The 21319-nt window shown below is 45.9% G+C and overlaps 1 protein-coding gene across 3 annotated transcripts; it reads right to left on the bottom strand.

Moving 5' to 3' along the window:
* Window positions 1-3766: 3766 nt before the first annotated feature.
* On the bottom strand, window positions 3767-6967 carry LOC101782196. 3 transcript variants are annotated; one of them, XM_022827351.1, is made up of 6 exons: window positions 6679-6967; window positions 6524-6599; window positions 6056-6455; window positions 4440-5171; window positions 4311-4368; window positions 3767-4227 (listed from the first exon to the last, which is right to left on the bottom strand). In XM_022827351.1, exons 3-5 carry the CDS (start codon window positions 6359-6361, stop codon window positions 4321-4323), a joined length of 1086 nt encoding a protein of 361 aa, XP_022683086.1. In that variant the 5' UTR covers window positions 6362-6455; window positions 6524-6599; window positions 6679-6967; the 3' UTR covers window positions 3767-4227; window positions 4311-4320. The 3 variants fall into 3 exon arrangements, with proteins under 3 accessions (XP_022683086.1, XP_004973306.1, XP_012702166.1); XM_004973249.2 differs by having other exon boundaries at window positions 6056-6433; XM_012846712.2 differs by having other exon boundaries at window positions 4311-4356; window positions 6056-6433.
* Between the last annotated feature and the right edge of the window lie 14352 nt (window positions 6968-21319).

Below are 21319 nucleotides of genomic sequence, written 5' to 3'. Positions count from 1 at the left end.
GAAATGGTGTATTTGGTCATCTGGTTTTGCTGCAACAGAATCACCTCATCTTTCAACCGGAAAGTTTACCACCCCCGCCCCCCCCCCCCCTTTGAAACATTTCATCGAACACGTGTGGTGCATGGAGTTCGGTCTGGTGGTGGCGCGCGCGTGCGGCAGGGACGCCGAAGAAAGCAGGCATCATGGCTGCGGGATGGCGCATGCAGAGCTCCCGGAGGCTACGGGCGGAGTGGTGGCCGGCGGGAGCTTCGGCGAAATTCGCATGGAGGTCTCCGTCGAGCTCGGGCAAATCCGCCTCCTACTTGACCGCGCCACCTTCACTCCATGGCCGGCTTGCGCCTTTGCCACACTCGCCGTGCCCTGCTTGCTGCCGTCGTCCTCCTCAGTCGTCACGCACCGAGCCCAGCGGTCTCACGTCATCACACCCCAAGCACTGGGAGGTGACGGGAATGGCAATCGGGTGCTAGCCAAGCCAGGCTCGCTGGAAACGGACGCCCACAGCGTTTCCAGCAAGCCAGGCTGCGGGCTGGTCAGTGGTCTGGCGAGGACTGGCTAAAGGCCCAAAACAGGAAACCAAACAATCTCAAGGTGGCTTCCTGGACCATGGTTGAGAGTTAGCCATCTAACCAAAGGGACCCCTTGTGTACAACACTATGACCACGAAATCGCGTGGACAGAGGATTTGTTGTTGCCTTTCATCGGTCTTACTTTTCAGAGCTATGAGCTTGCTCTCCCTTTTTAGATGGTCACCAATATCTCCCTCATCTCGCCTCAAATAAAGGAGGAGTTGCATCTTCCCAATAGGAGAGCCCACACCAACTGTCACTCACCGAACAGCTTCTTCCACGATGTGCCTTCGCCGGCCTCTTCCACACCGTGCCACGCCTCGACGTCCACGGCGAGCCCATGCTGCAAATCTCATCCGACGAGCAGGGGCCGCAGATCCGTGGTCGATGTCCACGGCCAACCACCGCCTTCGTGCCCATGGTGGTTAACTGGTTGGCGTCACCATCCACCACAGGCCACATGAGGTGGTGGAGGTTCGCTATAGGAGGATGTCAACTCGGACATTGGATCCACCTCTAAGCATGGTGGAGCAGAGCAGCGGGCAGATGTGGAGCCATGCATGAGCTTCCAGGTTGCGGTGGCTATGCGCAGATCGGCACCGCAGAGGTAGCGTTGGAGAGGGAGGAGGTCATGGTGGGAGAGAAAGGGACGAGTGGCGGCATAGAGAGATAAATGTGAAGAGAAGCTACTGACATGTGGGACCTATATGCCAAAGTGTATATTGGGATTGGTGTATTGGTGATCCGCTGAGACAACTCTTCAATAATCCAAAAAAGCAATATTAGTAATCACCAATACCACCTTATTGAGGATAAATTATTGGTGAGCTACTAGAGATGCTCTAATGCTACTCAATGCTTGCCGATCCACATACAAAATACTCATTCTGTTATTAAAATAGTAAATATGTGTTGGCTATAGCAGGAGATTCTTAATATTCTGGATTAATCCAGGAGTAACATTTTTCTAGGGTTGTCTAATTTGGATTTTTTTTCAACTTTATCATCAATTTATATTTTTTTATATTTAAAAATTGACAATACTAGACTCGTTTGAAAAATATTTTGATAATATATAATTAATTTATTTAAAATTATGTTTTTTTAGATACTGCTAATCAAAGTTTGAAGAATTTGACTAGGGCGATAGATGAACTTATATTTGTGATTAGAGAAAGTAGCTTTCTTTCTTTTTAAATATCAGGTTAGACATGTCGTTGAAGTGTTACTCTTGCATGATTCTGGTCCATACGAGGATGAAAGGTTTAGCATGTGTTTAGTTGGAAGGTTGGATCGGGTTGAACCCGTTTTTTCGAGTGTTTGGTTTAGCATGTGTTTTTTCGAGGCGCCGGTGGCCTGGGGGGTGCGAACAGAGGGGGAGCGAGGGAATAGAGAGCAGCGCCGGCGTCCGCATCTGCGCGAGGGCAGAGCGAGGGCACGGGGAGCGGCGTCCGTGCGGCCACGGGTGCGGAGGAGGAGCGGTGGCGGCATGCGCATCGGAGGGGAGAGAGAAGAGCCCAACGAAGAAGAGAGGGTCAGAGGATGACGTGCGGGCCCCGTGTCTGTGTCCCATCCCATCAGCCCTTCAACCAAACAAAAAATGTGGAATAAACATAACCCTCTTACCAAAACAAGAAATAGATCCCATCCATTCCTAAAAACAGAAATAGGTCCAATCCATTCCTACAAACAGGGTTAGGTCCAACCCACCCCTTCTGATCCCTGAACCAAAGATTCCCCTTCTGATCCCAGAACCAAAGATTTGCATACGAGCAAGACGTTGACGTGTAGAAGACTGAAAAGTGACTTGCTGTTTGCATACTGTATCGTAGCAGTTCCCTTTTATGGGGGTAGCAACAGGAATATGCCTCCACAAGAAAGTGCTGTTTAAAGATGGCAATGGGTAATTACCCGCTGGGTATGTGCTGCCCATACACTTACCCAAAAGAAAATATTTTACCCCCTAATTTACACATACCCACGCACGGTACCCTTAAAGCAACTCCAAGAGGCTGCTAATCTTACCCCCAATATCTTTTTTAGGAAAAAAGAGAGAAAAAATGAACTCCAACAATCCACCTAAACCTTCCCTAATTTTTTAGCGACGCTAAAAAACAGCCTGCCACCGCGTATATTTTAGCGTTGGCGTTCCTCCCCCAATCCTGATTCCCGCACGCCCGCGCGTCCCTTCCGATGGGCCCAATACGATGACGTGGCCTGTGTTTGAAATATTGGGGGCTATTTATTAGCGATCTGCTGTGGACTAATATGTTTTTGGGGGAAATTTTTTTTAGGAGAACCCCCAATACATAGTTTTGGGGAAGAATTTTTTAGGATACTTTTGGAGTTGCTCTTAGGGTGTGTTTGGTTTGGAGACGAGATGGGATGGGTTGGTCCTATCCCAGTTTTTTCATAGGATCGTCCCGACTCGTGTTTGGTTGAGAAGGATGGGTTCGTCCCCATTTTTTTGTTTGGTTGGAGGTACTAAAGTAGATGGGACGACCACCGTTTTCAGCTTTTGTTAGCTACCGTCAGCGGGCCCCACCTGTCATTGTCACGAGTACATCTTCCTCCGTGTGACAACGGCCAGCCAGGGGAGGCCGCCGCGCCGCGTGGGGAGGTCACCACGCCAGCCCTTGGCACCAGCCGCGCCGCCTGGGGAGCACGCCGCTTGTGGAGCTCCGGCCCCTTGCCGCGCCGCCTGAGGACCCGCCTCCGTCGGCCTTGTGCCCCGGCCGTGCTGCCTAGGGTCCCGCCCCCGCCCGCCTCGTGCCCCGGCCGTGATGGAGCTCGTCGTCCCGCGACCAGCGGCGGAGCTCCCGCTCTCCCGACCGGCGGCGTAGCGGCCGCCTGCACCCGCCGCTCGTCCCTGCTGGTGCTATTCCGCTCAAGCCTTTCTCCAGCACCTGCTCGCTAGCGCGCAACGGAAAGGCACGGCGCTCGATTTGGAGGGATAGGGTTGTCCCGCATATTAGAGGAATATTCCTCTAAGGGGATGACCCTATCCCACTTGACTCCCATCCAAATACTCCTAAAATTAGGACCGTCCCGCTCCGTCCTGTCCCATCCTTGAAACCAAACGTTCCCTTACCCACCCATGGGTTATCCTTACCCATGATTCCAAGAATGTTTGCAAAGCAAAATTACATGTATCAATATACCAGGCTCTCAATTTCAGCCAAAGCATCACAAATCAATAATAAATTCATCAAACAAACATGCTACATGAACACCTGATCAAAGTCTAATAGGTAAATCCATCATTACAAAATACCAAGTGACCAATTTCACGAGTTCACATACAGTACAGCATACCAGCTAGGAATTACCGAGTCTCCACCACATGACAGCCACACGGCTACACCCATACATACTACTAAATTAGTGAGTTCATCACATATTACATGTTCGTGACTACTCAACCATAGCGATAGTTGTAATACTAGTGAGTAGCAATTTAAGTATTACAACCAAAAGGAGATACATAAATAGATAATTAAGCTTGCATTGTTGACATGGAGTTGCTGCAGTTTGATAAAGCTTGAACTTGGGATAGCACAGCGCCAACAAGTTACCATCAGTTGCTTTAAATCATCAAAGGGCAAGCCCCAACAAAAGGTCAAACAGCAAACTATGTGATATTGCTTCAAACGGTAAGCTCCTACAGAAGATAAGATATCATCAGTACAAGTTATGTAGCATGAATATGTATATTGCACAAGATTAAAAAATAGAAACATGCACCTGAAGCTCTCTATCGTCTTCGAATCAACCAATATTCTGCCTCATCCTTCAGATTCTCCTGAAACATGTTAGTCATTTTTATACACAAGTACAACAATCATATATAAAAACATATGTGTGGTTATTTACCTCCCACTCTGATCCAAATTTTTTTTTCATGCACAAGATGATACTTTTTGCAAGCAGCCCAATTTTCGAATCGGTCCAGCCACCCTCCGAAAATAACAGACCAGCTGCTTCACCATTCAAACGAAATACAGGTGCTGACACTGCTATTTCTGCTGTATGTCTCTCAGCATCGATATTCTTCAAAGTAATAATGTCATCATGACGTGATAAACCAAATTGGAAATATTTTTCAGATCCAACTATATGTTCATAACAAGCATCCAATGCATCACAACATGGAGTTCCCACTGTCCCTTTATATATACCAAGACTACCATTCAATTCCTTAACCAGTGGTGCATTGGCTTTATCATTCAATTTGGTACCACTCGTTGCACAAACCGTGAAAATAACTTCATAGCTTAAAGGATCACAACTAAATTTGACAACCTCATGCCTTTTATCAGTTTGAACAATCAATATCGCAAGGTCATTTTCAACAATCCTTGAAAGCAAATAGGCTTCAGTTTGATACTTTTCTCCTCCAAAGTAGACAATAAATTTACCAGTAAACCCATCCGCATGATGTTTATGAATAGTAAGTACCAAAGTGTAGTTTTCCTCATCTACAAGAATCAAACCAGTACGGTATGCTGTTGCCGTTGACGAACCGACAGACATGTCAGATGCAACCGTCACAACAGAGCTTAATGCTTTTGAAAGCAATCCACGATAATCGTCTCCATCCACAATCTAAATATATGTAAACAAACAAATGACAAAACAGATTAAGATATAGATACATAAAATAGTAAAATGCAACAATATTAAGAAGTAATAACTAACGTTACAAGTTACACTGTCCAATTAAAAAGTGCTAAGTCATACAAAATTTAAAAGCTCGCAAAATATAATCCATTGAAAATACAAGGTCATATGACTATATGAGTGTTATTATCTTTTGGAAGCAGCATTGCGAAAACTCACGGTTTCCTGTTTCTAGCAGAGTAACAGAAACAGTGCAATGCTCAGTCGGAGAGTCAAGAAAGCAGGCAGGCAGATGTGACCTGAGCTCTAAAGACTATTTTGTTCAGGGAGTGTTTGGATAAACCCCGCTAAAGTTTAGCACCTGTCACATCGGATATTTAGATGCTAATTAGGAGTATTAAACATAAGTTAATTACAAAACTAATTGCACAGATGGAATCTAATCCGCGAGACGAATCTATTAAGCCTAATTAGTCCATAATTTGACAATGTGGTGCTACAGTAACCATTTGCTAAGATGGACTAATTAGGCTTAATAGATTCGTCTTGCGAGTTAGCACAGGAGTTCTGAAATTAGTTTTCTAATTAGCTCATGTTTAGTCCTCCTAAAATTAGTTTTCTAATTAGCTCATGTTTAGTCCTCCTAATTAGGATCCAAACTAGTATCCAAACACCCCCTCAATCATTTCGAGGGGTTCGTTAAAAAAACTATTACATTGTGTAACTATTATACTGTGATCCTATGGCTGCTCAGATTGGGCAACGCAAACACAAACAACTTGATATGCAAATTCCAAAAAATAGAGACGGATTTTATACACAACATAAACACTAAATAAAGTGATTCAAGTGGGATAAAAAGAACTTACAGGAGGTGGGGGAGGAGCAGTTGGAGGCACTACAACATCATCCCGTGCCCTCTTCCGAGACCCTGGGGTACCTCTAGCGTCCATCCCAGTGGAGGCAGTGCGGTTGCGTTCAGATCGACGAAGCCCTGCAGGTGACTCTGCAGCAGTGGCTGGCGGTTCATGAATGACAAGTTCTCTTGGGCGACGACGTTCTGCCGCATGGGCAGCATTTACTGCAGCTTCAAAGGCCTTATCTCTTTTCTTTTCTTCTACCATTATTGCTTTTCCTTTCTCCGCCGCTGTTGGTTTCTTACGATCTCCTGCCATCGTGTCAAACAACCACACAAGAAGCCCAACAGCCAACTTCCAACAAAGGCAATCACTGCCAGAAGAAGCAAACTGCCACGCAGGGCAAAGAAAACTGTTGTCATAATAAATAAATCCAGTAGGAAGACTTAAAATATGAGAGATGGAAACCCATCTAAATACCTCTTTTTTAGCAGAACGTCGCCGGAGAGAACAACTCACAAGCTCGCCAGATACGAGGAAAAACCGTCAGCGGGCACTGGAGAAGGAAGATGGCCAGGTAAGAAACGGAGATCCGGGTAATCGAGCAAGAAAACAGATGTAGTAGTCCTGAGTACCTCCTACAAAGCACCTCGCGTCTCGCGAAGACAAGTTTTGGAAGAAGGCAGTTGCCAGATCGAAACCCCAACGCAGCAAGCTTGCGCGAGCCTGGGAGGAGGAATGCCGGCGACGGAAGAGGTCTCCAGCGTCGAGAATAGCTCCTGGTGACGCCCGCCCGCCGATTGGACGGCAAAAACCAGTGCAGTGATGGTGGCAACAGGGTACGGCGGCGGCGGCGGCCGGGCTCGGTGTCCGCTCAGTAAAAGTTAGGGATTTTGACTGACCGAGCACACCCATTGGGAGAACGAGGGGGTAAAACACAGTCTACTGCTCTGGTTTCTTTTTTGTTTTTTTTTAGAAGCAGCGTCGGGCTGGGCCTGCAAGGGTTCGGTTCGGCTTCGGCCACTTCCGAAGTCGATCCGTTCCTTAATTTAGCATGTGGGCCGAAAGAGGATCAGCAGGGTCATGACCCGTTTGACCCCAGTTGCCGGTGCTCAGCGCCGCCACGCCCGCGTTGCCTTCACCCTTCTCTTCTTTTTCATTCTCTAGTTTTTCAGGGTGAAGCCGAGCAAGACCCCGATGCCCACGTAGATGGCCGCCATCTTTGCTGGCGCTCCTCCCCCGGGGTGCCCGGCCGATGGCCGCTTCCGGCTGGTGGGGAGCCACGACGGCAGCGACGGCTGGCCGGCAGGGTTCTCGGGGCCCACTCGCGGCTCCAGGTCAGGTCGTGGCACGGCGTGTAGGGCGTGGCCGTGCGGGCGGCCTGTGCGTGCCGAGCGCGACGGCGGCGGCGATCGATTCCGGTGAGAGGTGGGGGGGGGTTTCGATTGGATCAAGGCAAGTGTCGACGAGCACCAGTGGCTCACCGGGGTTCTGTTGGTCGCGTCGGTCTGGTCGGAGGGCTTCGCAGAAGGCGGTCCATGGGAGAAGGCGGTGGCGGCCTAGCCCGCAGAGGCGCGCAGGGCCGACGGTGAGACGTTGGAAGCACAACTGTGGGCTCGGTTGGGGTGGAGGAGCAGTGCAGGGGAGTGCTCACCATGGTAGTTCAGGTGGGCGGCAGCAGGCACCGTCGCGGCGCGACAACGGGCATGGAGCCTTCGGCTCGGTTTGCCCCGATGCGATGCGCAGGGAGCCTAGAAGGTGACGGCAGATTCGGCAGCATGCTCGGTGCTCGGTGGAGGCTGTGGAACTCGACGCGATGGGAGTGGGAACGGTGGTGACGAAGCTCGGGACGGCTGGTGGTGCGGACGCCGGGAACGTCGATGGCGGCGTCGGCAGCCTGTCGGGCTCCGGCAGTGCCGACTCTGACGAGCGCGCGCAGAAGCAGGAGGCGACTGAGGCGGTGTTAGTGGCACTTTACTCATGGGATACTGCTCATAAGCAATCGAAGGACACTGAGTCTTGCTGAGATGTATGCCATGTGACATAGGCAAGAACCCTTTCTTCACCTCTTTCATGCTGAACCGCTTCAACACTTTGTTAATGTAAGTGTTTTGGCTTAATCCTATAAGCCTTCTCGATCTATCTTTATAGATCTTAATGTCCAGAATATATGCCGCTTCCCCTAAGTCCTTCATCAAAAACTATTTTTCAGTGAAGTCTTTACGGACTCAAGCATAGGAATGTTATTTCCAATCAGCAATATGTCATCCACATATAAGATTAGAAATACTACAGAGCTCCCACTTTCCTTCTTATAAACACAAGACTCTTCTTCGTTCTTGGTGAAGTCAAACACTTTGACCACTTCATCAAAACGAATGTTCCAACCCTTTGACTACATGCTATTCCCTTTGCCTCACGATATTTGGTCTAGCTTCAAGCCAACCGCTCTTTTTCGATCCTGTGATTCGAAATCCCTTTGTAGGTTAACTCTTAACCGTACATAGCATGGCCATGCATTTTCGGATTCGATCACTCGAGGGGCCTAGAGATATCACTCTCAATCAGAGAGGGGCAAATCCCATCTTGATTGACCATGTCTCATAGCATGCTTCTTGACAAACCCGAAAGCTACCTTTATAACTACCCTGTTACGGCGTAGTGTTTGATAGCCCCTAAGTAGGTCGATCCACATCTTGAATACATGCGACAATCTCAGGTCTAAGGACAAAGCGTATATGTTGTTTAAAGACAGAACTACTTCTCGTGTTGGGTCAGTCCTAGCACATGTCTCCACATGTGCCCACATTATTAGTTCAACATCTCCATGTCCATGACTTGTGAAACATAGTCATCAACTAATACATGTGCTAGTCTAATATTCATGTGTGTCCTCACATGAACTCCGACTAGGGACAACTTTAGAATAACCATACAAGTAAAGAGTTTCACACACAATTCACATAATTGCAAATCAATTCAAGTTGCCTTTAATGGATATGCAAGGAACACAATATAAATCATGGATACAAATGGAATATCATCATCTCTATGATTGCCTCTAGGGCATACCTCCAACAGTCTCCCACTTGCACTAGAGTCAATCTAGAAGGTACCTAATACCCATAGCTCTTACATGCGCATCATGCTTAGCCTGCGGGAGTGATTTTGTCAATGGATCAGAAATGTTCATATCCGTGTGTATTTTGCATATCTTGATCTCACCCCGGTTAACGAAGTCTCGAATGAGATGAAATCGCCGCATTACGTGTTTGTTCTTCTGGTGGTTCCTTGGCTCCTTTGCCTGCGCAATTGCCCCATTGTTATCACAGTAGAGATTCAATGGGCTGGACGCATTCAGGAACACACCAAGCTCAATGAGGAAATTCCTTATCCAAACACCCTCCTTCGCGGCTTCCGAAGCCATGATGTACTGGGCTTCTATCCTAGAATCGGCCACCGTCTCCTGCTTGGAACTCTTTCAACTAACAGCACCACCATTTAGCGTGAACACAAATCCTGATTGTGACTTTGAATCATCTCTGTCGGTTTGGAAACTACCATCGGTGTAACCTGTTACAACGAGCTCCTCCTCACCTCCATAGACGACGAATATATCTTTAGTCCTTCTCAAGTACTTAAGAATGTTTTTTCACCACTGTCCAGTGACTCTCACCTGGATCAGACTGGTGTCTGCTTGTCATACTTAGCGCATATGAAACATCTGGGCAAGTACTTATCATTGCATACATGATAGATCCAATGGCCGAGGCATATGGCACTCTACTCATGCGATCCCGCTCATCAGCAGTCGAAGGACACTGAGTCTTGCTGAGATGTATGCCATGTGACATAGGCAAGAACCATTTCTTTGCCTCTTCCATGCTGAACCGTTTCAACACTTTATCAATGTAAGTATCTTGGCTTAATCCTATAAGCCTTCTCGATCTATCTCTATAGATCTTAATGCCCAGAATATATGCCGCTTCCCCTAAGTTCTTCATCGAAAAACTATTTTTCAGTAAAGTCTTTACGGACTCAAGCATAGGAATGTTATTTCCAATCAGCAATATGTCATCCACATATAAGATTAGAAATACTACAGAGCTCCCACTAACCTTCTTGTAAACACAAGACTCTTCTTCGTTCTTGGTGAAGTCAAACCCTTTGACCACTTCATCAAAATGAATGTTCCAACTCCTAGATGCTTGCTTCAATCCATAAATGGATCTTTGAAGCTTGCATACGTTTCCAGTATTTTTCGGATCAACAAAACCCTCCGGCTGTATCATATACACGTCCTCAGCTACGTTTCCATTCAGGAAAGTTGTCTTGACATCCATCTGCCATATCTTATAATCAAAATATGCAGCTATAGCTAGAATAATCCGAATGGACTTAAGCATCACTACGGGCGAGAACGTCTCGTCGTAGTCAACTCCTTGAACTTGTCGAAAACCTTTTGGGACAAGTCATGCTTTATAGATGTAAACATTTCTATCCATGTCCTTTTTCTTCTTATAGATCCACTTGCTTTCTATGGCTTTAACACCATCAGGCGGGTCAACCAAGTTCCAAACTTGATTGTCTCCCATGGACTCTATTTCGGATTGCATGGCACTCTACATATGTCGCAGGCTCATCATTGTCCAACAATAATATTTCCCGCATTTCGCGGAGCCTTGCCGACCTTCGTGGTTGTGGCGGTGCTTCTCTTGTCATGGGTATCTCAACTTGTTCTGCTACGTTAGCATCACTCATTGATTCTTGCCCGATCGGCTCATCTTGAACTTCTTCAAGATGCACTGTCTTTCCACTCTTTTCTCCTTTGAGAAACTCTTTCTCTTGGAAAACCCCGTTCCGAGCGACAAACACTTTGCCCTCTGACCGGTTGTAGAAATAATATCCTAAAGTTTCCTTTGGATATCCCACGAAAATGCACTTATCCGACTTGGGTGTGATCTTGTCCGACTGAAGTCGCTTGAAAAACACTTCACATCCCCAGATCTTTAGAAAAGACAAACTGGGAGTCTTTCGAGTCCACATCTCATATGGTGTCTTAACTACGGATTTAGACGGTACCCTATTAAGTGCAAAAGCTGCTGTTTCTAGAGCGTATCCCCAAAATGATAACGGTAGGTCCGACTGGCTCATCATTGATCGAACCATGGCTAACAAAGCTCAATTACATCGCTCGGATACACCGTTTCTCTGAGGTGTTCCAGGCGGCGTAAGTTGTGGAACAATTTCGCAACTCTTCAGATGATTGCTAAATTCGTGACTCAAATACCCGCCTCCACGATCAGACCACAAGGCCTTAATTTTCTTGCCACGCTGATTTTCAACTTCATTCTGAAATTCCTTGAACTTTTCACAGGTTTCAGACTTGTGCCTCATCAAGTAGACATAGCCATATCTACTAAAATCATCAATGAAAGTTATGAAGTATTGGAATCCTCCTCTAGCCGTCGTGCTCATTGGTCCGCATACATCACTATGTACGAGTTCCAACAAGTCTACTGCTCTCTCAGGAAATCCTGTGAAAGGCGTCTTGGTCATCTTGCCTAGAAAGCAAGCCTCACATGTCTCGTATGATTCAAAATCAAACGAAGTTAGAAGTCCATCAGAATGGAGCTTCTTCATGCGCTTTTCACTTATATGACCCAAACGACAATGCCACAAGTAGGTAGGACTCAAATCATTAGGCCGAGGCCTTTTAGCACTTACATTACAGACAGGTGAACCATCAAGATTTAAAACAAATAATTCATTCACAATGGGTGCAAAAGCCATAAACATATTATTCTTAGAGATCACACAACCATTGTTTTCACTCGCAAATGAATAACCATCCTTCATCAAGCATGAAGGAGACAAAATATTTCGACTTAAATTAGGAACGAAATAACAATTATTCAACTCCATAATAAATTCCTGACGGGAGGTGGAGTTGCATCGTCCCGACGGTCAACGCAGCAACTCTTGCAGTATTGCCCACGCGGAAATCAACTTCTTCTCTTTCCACGCTTCTACTTCTTATCATTCCCTGCATCGAATTGCAAATATGAGCAACCGATCCGGTATCAAATACCCAAGAATTAATAATTGTATCAGCGAGAAATATGTTGTCTATAACATTAACAACAAGCGTACCTGAGGTAGAAGTACTCTTACTTCCGCCATTCTTCAAGGAAGCTAGGTACTGGTTGCAGTTTCTCTTCCAGTAACCAAGTTCATGACAGTAAAAGCACTCTTTGTCTGGAGCAGGTCCAGGTCCAGCTTTAACCTTGGGCGCTGGGTTTGGCTTGGACGTTCCAGCCTTGCCCTTCTTCTTCCAAGAATTGCCCTTCTTCTTAAAGCTAGGCTTGTTCTGTATAGCCATCACATGGCTGGTACTAGCGCTTTTCTTGATGTCAGCCTCTGCTGTTTTAAGCATGCCACACAGCTCATTCAGACCCTTCTCCGTCCCATGCATATGGTAGTTCGAGATGAAGTTCTCATAGCTAGGCGGAAGAGACAAAAGAATGAAATCAGTGGCCAACTCTTGGCCCAGTGGGAAGCCTAGCTTCTCCAACCATTGAGTGTAACCAACCATCTTGATTACGTGTGGTCCTACTGCTGCGCCTTCTGCTAGCTTGCTCTCAACAAAGGCCTTAGACACATTGAACCTTTCAGTCCTGGCCTGTGTTTGGAACATGTCTCTAAGCGCCACGATCATATCGTGCGCCTCATGGTTTGTTTCGAACTGCATCTGCAGCTCGGGTTCCATGCAAGCAAGCATAAGGCAGCTTACTTCGAGGTTAGCATCACATGCTTTCTTGTAAGCATTCTTAGCAGCAGCGGGTGCATCATCAGCAGGTTCTTCTGGTAGTGGGTTGTCTAGAACATCTTCCTTTTTCTCAGCCCTGAGAACAATTCTCAGGTTACGGATCCAATCCGAGGAATTTGTTCCATTCAACTTGTCCTTCTCAAGGACCGAACGCAAAGCAAACGGTGTAGTGCTACTAGGTGCCATTTAATCTACAACAAAGTAATGCAAAATACACTAAGACAAACGTATCCATGATAGAGCAAATCACATTAAACTATTTTAACAGAATCTACTCCCACTAAAATCAATATCCCTCTATTGAAACTTAGTGATTCAGGATCCACAACTAACAAGTCCACTAGTGAGCTTTAGCATCACCGCTAGCAAACAAGGTAGATCGGTAAGCAACTTTTGCTAATCATATCACAGATGACTCCTGTTGTTGGGTGACATCTCTATGTCTCGGCGCCCAACCTTTATGCCCCAAGGTCCTTAACCGTTAAGATAACCTTGTTAAGCAAACCAACCCTTATGCGTGTAAGTGTTCGACACAAACCCGTCCAGTCAAGGAAAACTAGTGGCACCCTAATTTTATAGACCCACCACTAATTGTACAAGACATGGGACGGTGCAAGTTTTAGTTGGGAGGGCATACTAACTTAAACTTTGTGAGGGATCGTTCTACTTCTAACATCACAGCATGCAGAAAGTAAAACATAAACAGAATAGCATTCACACAGTTGTGACACAGTATGGCCCGTTTTCATATGGTGATCTCCATCTCCATAGAACCTGTTTACCATGGTGATCTCCATCTCCATGTTCCATGTGCGCCATCCTCCTGGTGATGAGTCCTCCAAGAACTAGAACATGCTATTACGCCTAATAGCTAGTAAAGAATCTAGTAATGAAGATTACATAGTTGCTTGGATCATCACAGATTGGTACGCAGACCATTAAATACAATAAAGTGACAACACATATGGCAAGCTATTAATGTACTCCATGGAACGTTTGTCTGTGTTGTACATCCATTGTCGATCCATCTATAAAATATTACACATGGATTGGTTTTTGAAGTATAAGCAAATGAATTGAAATACTTAATCTAATTTTTCTAAGTATATACACATGGATTGGTTTTTTAAGTATAGCATATGAATTGAAATACTTAATCTAATTTTTCTAAGTATATACACATGGATTGGTTTTTTAAGTATAAGCAAATGAATTGAAAAACTTAATCTAATTTTTCTAAGTATATACACATGGATTGGTTTTTGAAGTATAAGCATATGAATTGAAATACTTAACTAATTTTTCTAAGTATATACACATGGATGAAGTTTCTAACCTTTATAACACTTGAATGAGTGAAATCCCCAAGAAATGGTCACAAATCCGGCAGCACCTCCCCTATGGCGCCATGGATAGGGTGAAGCTTGAGCTGTGGTTAATTATTTTCTATTTCTAAAGTATATGAATTAGTTGGAAATTGTAGTAAAATGTTGAATTAGCTACAGAATATAGAAAAAACTTTGAATTAGCAAGAATTGAACATTTTCCTACAATTTGATAACGTAATTGCTGAAATAACCAATACAAGTACCATTAAATTTAAATATTGCTGAAAGTTTAGATAAAAATACACAAATTATCTCTATGTACCACAATTTATCTCGTTCACATTTGTCATAATTTATTTTCCTCATATTTAAAAAGTACTAAACTATGAAATTATTCCTCTAACCTCATATCAATTTCTTTGACTAGTACGGATCATAGTATCCAAAAATTTATAGCTTATTCTACAAATCACAAATATGATCTCTAAATAACACATTCATATAAATGAAAATTTTCCCCATTGTACCTTAGTCTAAAAATCACAAATTACTCTAGCTCTAAAGCATAAAACTTAGTATACTAACTATGTATCAAGGGAGGATGAAGTTTCTAACCTTTAGAACACTTGAATAAGTGAAATCACCAAGAAATAGTCACAAATTCGGCAAAACCTCCCCCTATTTCACCATGGATAGGGTGAAGCTCGAGCTGGAGGATCTGGCTCGGGCTGGAGGAAGAAGGAGGGTATTTATAGAAAGGAAATTAGTACCGGTTGGGGGCAAAAACCAATACTAAAGGGGTGCCCTCTAGTACCGGTTGGCCCTCTAGTATCGGTTGTTGCCCTCAACCAGTACTAGAGGGGGGTGCCACACTAGTACCGGGTTGGGGCAGCACCCGATACTAGAGATTACTCCTTTAGTACCTGTTGTGGCCACGAACCGGTAGTAGAAGGTCGGTGGCGCATTAGTACCGGTTGGGGGCACCAACCGGTACTAATATGCACCCTTTAGTACCAGTTGTTGCTCCCAACCGGTACTAAAGGGGTTCACGGGATGCCCTCCAAGCACCATCCGTTGCACCCGCTACTAATGCTAACATTAGTACCGGGTCCAAACCTAACCGGTACAAAGCCTTGGGACGAGAGGCCATATTTATAGTAGTGGGGGTACATTGATATTTTTGGTAATTGCTAGTTTAATGGGAGCATGTGAAGCGAATAATCATGCAACTCTCTAGTTGAGCTCACAGATAAACCCAGATTCTGTAGGCAATTCAAACTACTCTCTTGCAGACAAGAAAAGGTAACTGATGATGGGATATCATTGTTGCTTAATCAGTATCGGCGTCTTGTACCGCCGACTAGTGATTATACATCATGCTCTCCTCACTTCCAATGGCTACCACACAAGAGACAAGGAATTATACTGATTCAGGAAGATCCCTATGTCCAGTTTCAGTAGGAGTTGTGTTCCTCAAATCGAGTGCCCTAAGCTTACAACAGGGTACTTGCAAGCAAGCGTTCATGCGAAGTGTGAGTGTGTGTGAACGAATGTGAGAGAGAGGAAATGATGTCCCGGTTCCCTTTATATAGGTCATGGACCGGGGATATAATGTTTTGGAGAAAGGAGGGGGTCCCACGACCTTAGAGGTTGGGGGTCGTGGTGTGGTCGGGGTGGCCTTGCGCCAAGGGACTTTGCCGTCCTATCCTCTTTGTTAGTCGTGGGCTTCATACACCCTGTATGGTGGCTTCTGTACGGTGTGGGCCGCTTACGCATGGCCTGGCCTGCTCTGTGGCGTGCCCCCATCCTGCTCGCCAACCCCGTGGTAGTGAACGGGACGGAAGCTGCCGCTGACGTCCGTACCGGAGATGAATGGGTGAGCCTTGGCCAGCGGCCGGGATGGGGCGTGCCGCTTCTCCCGGCTTTCCCCGACCTCTTTAGTGCGCTCACGGCCACTCCATGCCGTAATGCTTGACACTGGGTCCTGTCTCGCCTGCGGGCCCGCACAAGGCCCATCGTGATGGCCTAGCCTTGATTGTGATGAATCACCATGGCGGTAAGGGTGATGATAATGTCGGGGCATGTGGGCACATACGGGCCATGTGGTCTCGTCCTACGGGTCGTCCTAGGTGGTCCGAAGGGTGGTCCGAAGGGTGTAGCTTCACCCTTGGACCTCCCGGCCAAAGGTCGGCTCTATTTGCCTGGTCACGACCCCGTGGGGCGTTAAGGGAAGCCATGTTCCGCATTTAATGCTTCTGGTACCGCATTGGTCGCCCTTGGTCAAGGGATAGGCAGGGCGTTGCGAGCCTCTTGCGGGCCCCATCCGCAAGCCAGCCGATGCGGCAACTCGTGGCCTCCGGCTTCTGATCAAAGGAGGTCGAGAGGTGGGCCGTGATGTTGCATGGGTAGCCTTCAAGTTGCTTCTCGCTGTTGGACCCCCGGCCTTTTCTCATACGGTCACCTTAAATCCACTTTCGGAGGGTACCCCTGGTACAACAAACCCATCAATCAGTAAGATGAGCAATGTTTGAGTATAACTGTGTGTGTGAACTATGTGCGTGTATTCCGTCAGAACAGATCCATTTTTTTGTCTTTTGAACTCATTGTGATTTATAGGGTATATTTTTACGCAATTTTTCGAACATACCAATTCTCAAAATACCAACTCTCGCTGAGAAACTTGGAGTACATTTATATTTTGAATGAGTTTTGCTAAGGTACTTCCAAGTAACCATGGACCGTAGATCTAATGATATATTATCTCCGGGAAGGTAATAGATTTAATATTTAGTATATATATTTATAAATTTTAAAAAAGAAAATATATCTTACTATTAAATCTAACTTCCATGTATGATTGTATTAGATCTAACTTTATTTTTTTTCCTCTCAAGTTCTCATGGATTTGTTCATTGAAACAAAGAATATACATGCCCGGCCGTTCCTTTCCCTCACGTGAACGTGACATGTTAAAAAAATAACGTGACATAGAGACAACTGAGAAGAAAACAATGCCTGTCACATTAGCTCTAATAGGATCTTATAATGACGCGATGTATTTTTTTCTTCTAATGACACCTTGGTTCGAGTCCACCTGTTGCACTGTATGTCCGTATAAAAATGTTAAACGTGGTTGGTGCTCGTATTTTTTGAATTTATTTTAAAAATAACAATGTTATTCTTTTGATAGACGATATGTCTATCAACAACGAGTCTTTGATGACTTTGTAAAAAATAAAAATATTATTAATTTTTTAGACGGGGATAGCGTGAATAGATCATACACTATTCCTCATGCCCAGCCTCGATTTTTCAAGCCGACATCTTGCTCGGTACGAATGTACAACCAAGGCTCATGGTCATGATTCTTCCCGGTACAATCAAGGTTGTCCGGGATAGAGTAATTTTTCTCAACCCAACGGATAGATAGAATTGAATCATTTGATCATGATTCCCATCAAACTTTTAAAAACTGTACATTTGTATGTGAAATTTATAATATGCTTGTAAAAACTGAAGCCTGTAACATTGATTTTGATAAAAATTTAATTGATTTTTTAAAAGTTGAGTGAACTTACTCACACTATTTTCAATGTACCTTGATTTCAAATAACATTTTATCATAACTCCATCATTTAAAAGAACTCACAAATTAATTATTGCATTACTTAATTTATCACAACATGGAGAGTAAAAACATATCCGAATAAGTTGGTAAACTTCTCATTTAAAATACCAAATTTTATATGCTAAAAAGTTCTTTTTATTATGAACATGATCCTATGTTCTCCCACCTATCTTGTGGGATCGTTTAAATTCTCACGCAAGACCATGATACTACGAACCTAAGATACATGGTAGGATCAATTACGATCGTTTTGGCTTCATAGAATTATAGTATGTAAGATTCTACTATCCAAATCAGGACTTTGGCAATCTTTGCGTACACGTACAATACGTTTTGAATCTTATAGGTACATGGTGACTTGGTGACCCTCACGACATCATGCCATTAGAACCAGGATGCAAATGTTTGGTGGGAGCTTCATCAATTCTCAAGTTCTTGTGGTGCCAGAAGAGGAGCTGTTGAGGTTGCTGGCCTCGTAGTAGACAACCATCAATGGGCATCAATGTATGTGTCCTTCCTTAGACCTGTTGTGGAATCATACAACATTGCATACTGTGTTTGGATATCAGATTCAGATGGCATGCATTCACCATCAATGAATTGGGCTGCCTGGATTGTCCTTGCAGACAGAGCCCAAATTATGTTCTAAGGAGGTGAGGTCGATAGGACATTAATATATTTGGTAAGTTCCCACCATGTGAAGAGTGTTGAGCTAATCCCGTGCACGTTCTTGCATAAGCATTCATGTAATTCAGTTGTAGTGCATGTTTGTCTTACCATTTTTTAGCTAGCTGCATGTGTCCTAGCGGTGTACAAGCCAGAACCGTGCTGCGTTCACGGTGTGGCCAGTAGTGATCACCGCCATGTCGGGCATGAAGAGCGTTCCCGCGCGTTAGGCGGGCACGATGCAGCATGAGCGCGCATGGCGCGGTGATCATGGGTCCTTGGACCGTGTAAACACCGAGAATAAAAGGGAACGAAAACAACCAGAAAAGCTGCAACGATTGGCAGCACCATTTCCTCGCGTTCGGTTGAGATCCACACAATTCGCGTGCGTGAGAGAGAGCGCGATGTCGTGTGTTCCAGAGCATGTCTTGCGTCATTGCCAATCCTCGTCGAGCTGCAATTCCGGCAGCCGGCGACAACATTTGGTACCAAAGCTTGAAGGTGGAGATGGGCGACGGCGCGTCACCGAGCATCACGGCGGGAGGAGTTCGGGAGAGCTCGCTCATGTGGCCAATGCTCACATGCTCCAACTACTCAGAGTGGGCCATGCTGATGCAGTGCAACTTCGAAGCCATGGAGATCTGAGAGGTGATCGAGCCAGGCGGCGCTGGTGTGAAGCGTGCTCAGGATCGAGAGGCGATAGGTGCACTCCTGCGTTCCGTGCCAAAGGAGATGTGGTCAATCCTGGGGAGCAAGAAGACAGTCGAGGAGGCGTGGGGGTGGTGAAAAGCATGCGCGAAGGGGCTACCCGCATCAAGGAAGCCCATGCACAGCGCCTGCAGCAGGAGTTTGAGAACATCTGCTTCAAGGACGGCAAACTCGTGGACGATTTTAGCCTGCGTATCACCACGCTGGCTGAGAATTTGCGCGGGCTTGGGGAAACCATCAGCGACACTCGCATCGTGAAGAAGATACTGTGTGTACTCTCGAAGCGCTACTCCTAGATCGCAGTGTCGATCGAGATGCTCCTCGACGTGAACACACTCGCCTTGGAAGACCTAGTAGGACACCTGAGGACAGCTAAAGATCGAATCGACGTCGACACCATCACCAAGAAATCGGAGCACCTCATGTTGTCAAAAGATGAGTAGCTGTCAAAGTACCGCCATCGGCTCATGCCGGAGTCATTCTCAGGAGGCGGTGGCAAGAGACAAGGCGGGTTCACCCTGATCAAGTCGAAGAACGCTGGGCACAGCGAGAAGAAGGAGCCTGTTGTCAAACTGACCTCCGAGGGCACGTCGAGGCGAAAGGGCAGATGTTGCAACTATAGCATCTATGGTCACTGGAAGTAGGATTGCAAGCAGCCCAAGAAGGAGCGCCGAGAAGAAGCACACCATGTGCAGGCCGATCAAGAATAGACGGCGCTCATGCTGGCCACGGTGAACGCGATGCACGTCATGACGGCGTGGCACGATGTCAAGGCAGTTGGGGTGCGCGCGCCACAGCAGGTCATGCATCTCAACAAGGAGAAGGTGTACCCAGCTGATCGAGATGATGATGTGTGGGTCCTCGACATGAGGGCCAGCAATCATATGACGGGGCACCACGAGGTGCTTGCGTCGGTGGACACGTTGGTGGGTGGCACTGTTCGCTTTGGTGATGGTTCACTGGTGCAGATCGAAGGCCTGGGCTCCGTGATGCTCCAAACGAAGAACAAAGGTCACAAGGTACTCACTGAAGTTTATTTCATACCTAAATTAAAGAGCAACATAGTTAGCCTTGGTCAGCTAGAGGAGGGAGGCTGCAAGATTGTGATAGAAGCAGGGTTTTTGCAATGTGTATGATGTTGAGAGGTGCCTCTTGGCTAGAGAACCTCGTGTCAAGAATCACCTGTATTTGTTGAAAATGCAGTTAGGTACTCCTGTTTGCCTGGTAGAAATGAAAGATGACAAGGCTTGGGTGTGGCATGGAAGGTATGGGCATCTGAACTTTAGAGCACTTCGTGATCTCAGGTCCAAGAACATGGTGGAGGGCATGCCACTGATTGATCAAGTGGAGGAATTCTGTGATGGTTGTGCTCTAGGGAAGCAGCATCGACGGGCATTCCCCAAGGTAGCAAACTATCGAGGGGAGAAACCACTTGATTTGGTCCATACTGATCTATGTGGATAGATCCGTCCTAGCACACCTGGTGGTAAGAACTATTTTTTGTTGATTGTTGATGACTATAGCCGTTATATGTGGATAGAACTCCTGGTGACTAAAGATGAGGCATTCAAGTGTTCCAAGCGTGTGAAGGCACTTACAGAGATAGAGAGTGGGAGAAAACTTTGAGCTTTTTGCTCTGACAGAGGTGGTGAGTTCAACTCCATTCAGTTCAGTGAATTCTGTGATGAGCATGGCTTGAAGCACTTTACCACAACACCATGCTCACCACAATAGAATGGGGTGGTGGAACGCCACAATCAAACCATAGTGGAGATGGCGAGGTGTATGTTAAAAAGCAAGAAGATGCCGAGTGAATTCTGGGGTGAAGCTGTGCACACAGCTGTGTATTTGTTGAATCGGGCTCCCACCAGAAGCCTTGATGGGAAGACACCTTATGAAGCATGGCACAACAGGAAACCCAAGGTGAATCACTTGAGAACATTTGGGTGTGTGGCTCATGTAAAGAGAAATGGTCCAGGGATGATGAAGTTGTCAGACAGATCAACACCAATGGTGTTTGTGGGATATGAAGCAGGCACGAAAGGCTATCGTGTCTACAATCCGGTGACTAAAAAGTTACAAGTCTCACATGATGTGGTGTTTGAAGAGCATTGTGG

The sequence above is a fragment of the Setaria italica genome, chromosome VI (genome assembly GCF_000263155.2).
Source record: "Setaria italica strain Yugu1 chromosome VI, Setaria_italica_v2.0, whole genome shotgun sequence".
In the NCBI taxonomy this organism is placed as follows: Eukaryota; Viridiplantae; Streptophyta; class Magnoliopsida; order Poales; family Poaceae; genus Setaria; species Setaria italica.
This window is presented reverse-complemented; position numbering and strand designations above follow the sequence as displayed.

Coding starts and splice junctions, on each gene's coding strand:
- LOC101782196 (XM_022827351.1), bottom strand. CDS start 6,361: ATGGCAGGAGATCGTAAGAAACCAACAGCGGCGGAGAAAGGAAAAGCA. Junction 5,172..6,055: donor CTGCTCCTCCCCCACCTCCT/GTAAGTTCTTTT, acceptor ACATATATTTAG/ATTGTGGATGGAGACGATTA. Junction 4,369..4,439: donor AATTTGGATCAGAGTGGGAG/GTAAATAACCAC, acceptor AACATGTTTCAG/GAGAATCTGAAGGATGAGGC.